General features: G+C 38.3%; 1 protein-coding gene across 1 annotated transcript; it reads right to left on the reverse strand.

Moving 5' to 3' along the window:
- Positions 1-83: 83 nt before the first annotated feature.
- cisd2 (CDGSH iron sulfur domain 2) lies at positions 84-2,397 on the reverse strand. The gene is made up of 3 exons (XM_086156786.1): positions 2,167-2,397; positions 1,165-1,379; positions 84-959 (listed from the first exon to the last, which is right to left on the reverse strand). The coding sequence occupies exons 1-3, from the start codon at positions 2,267-2,269 to the stop codon at positions 870-872; spliced, it is 408 nt and encodes a 135-aa protein (XP_086012912.1). The 5' UTR covers positions 2,270-2,397; the 3' UTR covers positions 84-869.
- Between the last annotated feature and the right edge of the window lie 1,553 nt (positions 2,398-3,950).

Consider the following 3,950-nt stretch of genomic DNA (forward strand, 5'->3'; position numbering starts at 1 on the left):
TTAAATCAAGTAACTGTTCCTTAGAGTGGCTTTTTTAACAGTGTAATATGGTTACTGAATGTAGATTGAGTGATGTCAGTAATACCCCATGCAGCTCTTTTAACAGGAACTAATGAATAAATTATTTTACTTTGTCAAAGATCAACAATCATTCTTCATGATTAAAAACTAGAAAACAATAATGTAAACAATTCAAAAAAGTAGGTCTCACAACACAAATTTATATAAAATATTGCCGATTATTAGACGCCAGCAAAAGGTCACATGTAACACCCTTTGTGAATGTACAAAAGTTACAATGAAAATTAAAATAAAGTCACAAGCATTAAGGATAAATGTAAATCAAGGATTTTTGACATTTCTCGATTGTCCAGTGATTTGTAATTTTAGGGGAACAATGTTTTAGACAAAGTACTTACAAAAAACAAACACTGGAAAAACACTAGAAGATATAGATTCATAACTATTAGACTAATTGTTGATTATAGGTCGGTCAGGTATTCAAGCAAATGATTTTCTCCTAATTCTCTTGGATTACTGAAAGCCGTTATTGGAATTATGTGAAATTCGCACTGAAGGTGAACTTGATGAGAAATTTATGCCTACACTAAAACACTGAAATTTGCACTTACATTTGGTTGTATGGTTGTACAATGATAATAAAGCTTCTCTTCTACTCTGAGCAAGAGAAAACAATTCCTTGTCACTACACACTGACAGTAGAAATTGATACATTTATATTTCACCAAAGAAGGCACATTTTAAATAAAGAATCCACAAATCAAAATGTATAATATAAATCAGCAATACAAGTGTTAAGAAAAGCAAACTAAAGACAGTGGTTAGAAGAAGACTCCTTAAATAGTCGATTATAGTATCTTCTTTTTGAGTATTAGGGGTCCCACGTTGTCTCCAGTTAACTCGTTGTGCTTTAAGTGCGACTTGTCACAAACAGGAAACTAAAACAGGAAACAACTTAATCAGAAGACTTACAACAACCACTTGACTTAAGTTAAAATCTGATCTTGAAATTCAGTTAAGTTGTGAGTGTAGTTTCACTGACCTAAACAATATAAATGGAATTCTGTTACTATCCAGTAAAATATCCATGACAGTCAAAATAATTTTAACACAGTAGTAATGGAGATAGATTAATCAACTTACAGTTTTAGAGCGCCAGCAGCGACAGTAGCACACATTTGCACTGTTCAGATCCTCAATGTCTATCTCATTGACCACTTTAGGGTTTTCTTTTTGTATCTTCAGATTGATCAGGCTGTCTCTCTGTTTCTTCTTCTTTGGCAAGAATGGGCGAATGGTCAGGTAACCCAGCAAAGCCAAGATCCCCAGGAGAGGCAGTAGCCGAAGCCACTCAGACACTAGAGACACATTTTTAAATACATTACACACTGTAGAAGGTGGTGCAACCTCGACAACAAACTCCTGAAACAACTGATTATCTGAGTTTAATGTCTTTCAGGGAGAAAAATGGTCTGCTGGGGATGGGCAGGTTAATATGCACGTGGAAAACTCTGACATCTATCGCTGCAATATGTCAAGATTCATTTGCTTCAGATAATGCAAGTTAAAGTAATACAAATGTGAAATAACATGATTTAGCTAAAGGTCAGAGTCCAGGTAGTGTAGGGTTTATTTAATGTTTTCTCCCTGTCCCACTGCAATCATTTATTACATGTCTCTGTATATGCAACAATGCATCCGCAGTTCAGTCAAACAAGAAATGATTGAAACAACATACAGTGATCGGTGATGACGATAGCTCATAGGCATAAAAACAGTTTTCTGTCGCCCATGTGGATGTGACATATGTGAACAACTTGACAGATTCAGCAAGCATCTTGCCATTCTTCAGTCTAATACTAGTTTACTTCTTGCTGGTCTGATGAATGATGATGAAGAGATGTGTAACATGCACAAAGGACAAAACTAGTAGCTTTCTGTCCATGAAGTGAGTTTTTTTTTAGGAAGCGGCGTTTCAGAGTATTAATTTTTGCTTCAGCAAACTAAGTCATTATTATCTCACACAACAGGAATATGAAGTTTTCTACAGCGCGAAATGTTAAATGCGCGGTCGCATGTTTGCTAACGAAAGGTTACGGGTTATACTTCAGAAACCTGACGCGCAAACAAAGCTGGAATTAGTACCTGTTAACCTTGCAAAGCCACCGATCGTATCCGGAAGTGGTAGCTTTTTGAGGTACGCTGGGAGCTGGATTTTTATTATCCTGGAAATTATTTCCAAAACCATTTTGGATCGCTCGCTCAGTGAAGCAGCTTTTCCGTTTGATTTGGACAGTCGGGGATACGTATATATTATTGCGCAAATTTCTGCTCTTGGCCTCTTACTAGTTACGTAAACTTTAAATGTGACACTTAAAAGAGTAGAAGAGAAAACGTAACCAGTTACGAGAATAAACGTATAAAGTAGTGTAGCGTCCCCGGAATAGACGCTATAGGCTGTCGACCTGTCACTCTCCGGCCCTTCGCTGATCACTGGACTGCATGTTTGTCATTTAGGATGCGGTCCGGTGATTGGTGCACAGAGGCGGGTCGACGGGGGTGGGAGCGGGAAGATTCGAGAATGTAGAATGAGCGATGTGGAGCGCATAATCTATTACGGTTGTATCTACAGAAATTGATGGGAATAAATGACGACAATTGGAGTGAAAGCCTCGTTGCAGATATCTTCATTAGGCGTTGCAGTATGTTCATGTGACGTAATAAATGTAGCCAATCAGCGTTATAAGAGTTGGTGACTCCTAATATAGGCGGGTGTATGTTCAACTATATCAGTGCCTCAGTTATTTTCTGTTCCCCCCCCCCATCCCGAAGAGGTAAAAACGTTTCGCGCCTCCGCCACAACTATAAATAGTATAATTTATCTATAAAAAATGTTAGATGTACACCTCTGTACGACATTGTATCCTTATTAACATTAAGGAAAATAAAGAAATATAGATCAACTTCCGACAAAGGATAACTTTATGAAAATTTATTAATATAAAAGTGCTCGCTAGTTTAATGAAGTAGCTTTTACAAAGTGGGATGGTTGTTACCAATATTCGGCACGTTTTCGCAGAAAAAGACTCGCGGTTTCTCTACGTAAGAGGTGTAATGTCTTTAGGTCATGTTGTGTCCGCCACAATGTCTTCATTTATATGGCAACACTTTTAGACACGGCCTTTCCTTGTCTCCCAACGTTGTCACAGTTAAGCCAAGCGCTACATGGGCTTCGTCATATTTCCTAATCTTAGCTTTCGGGTGACTTTCGTTTGTCTCATTACCTCCGCCTCTCAACGCCTATCTTACCATCCCTTCTAAATATTTTTCCGTGGCGGCTCTTGAGCGTTTGTTTGCTGCACTTCCTATTTCCTGCTCTGTACTGTGTATGCGCATGCCCGGTGCCAAACAAACCTACACCACAGAGATAATACTACACAATAAGCCTCTTCCCCGGGTCACACACGCCCCACTTTGGGAAACAATTAACTATATCAGAAATAAGTATAGCGTAATGCGACACAAATCAAGAAAAAAAGAATGTCGTGTGTACTGGACTTCCTGATTTGGCAGCAATATATTGTAGCGTTTTAACCAGGGAACGCGATTAATTAGCACAAGGTAATTAAACAGACGTTTACCTGTCACCCGAGTGTTTCCCTAACTAAAACGCTACAATAGTATTTTCAATCTTTGGGACTTTGAAATCCCACCATTAATTTAATTTGGGTGTTTGCCCTTTCAATTTTAAAGTTTGTAAAAGAAAATGTGCCTTGGCCAAATAGTGCCTTGTCCAAAATTTATGTTTATATAATAAACAATGGCACATTCTTAATCCAACTCGGATTTCCCGGGATTATACCTATCTATCGATCAATGTGTGTGTGTGTGTGTGTGTGTGTCTGTATTGGGGGGGGGGGGGGGGAGGA

The sequence above is a fragment of the Fistularia commersonii genome, chromosome 12 (genome assembly GCF_037954325.1).
Source record: "Fistularia commersonii isolate RoL2024-O1a breed Wild chromosome 12, RoL_Fcom_v1.0, whole genome shotgun sequence".
Classification (NCBI taxonomy): Eukaryota; Metazoa; Chordata; class Actinopteri; order Syngnathiformes; family Fistulariidae; genus Fistularia; species Fistularia commersonii.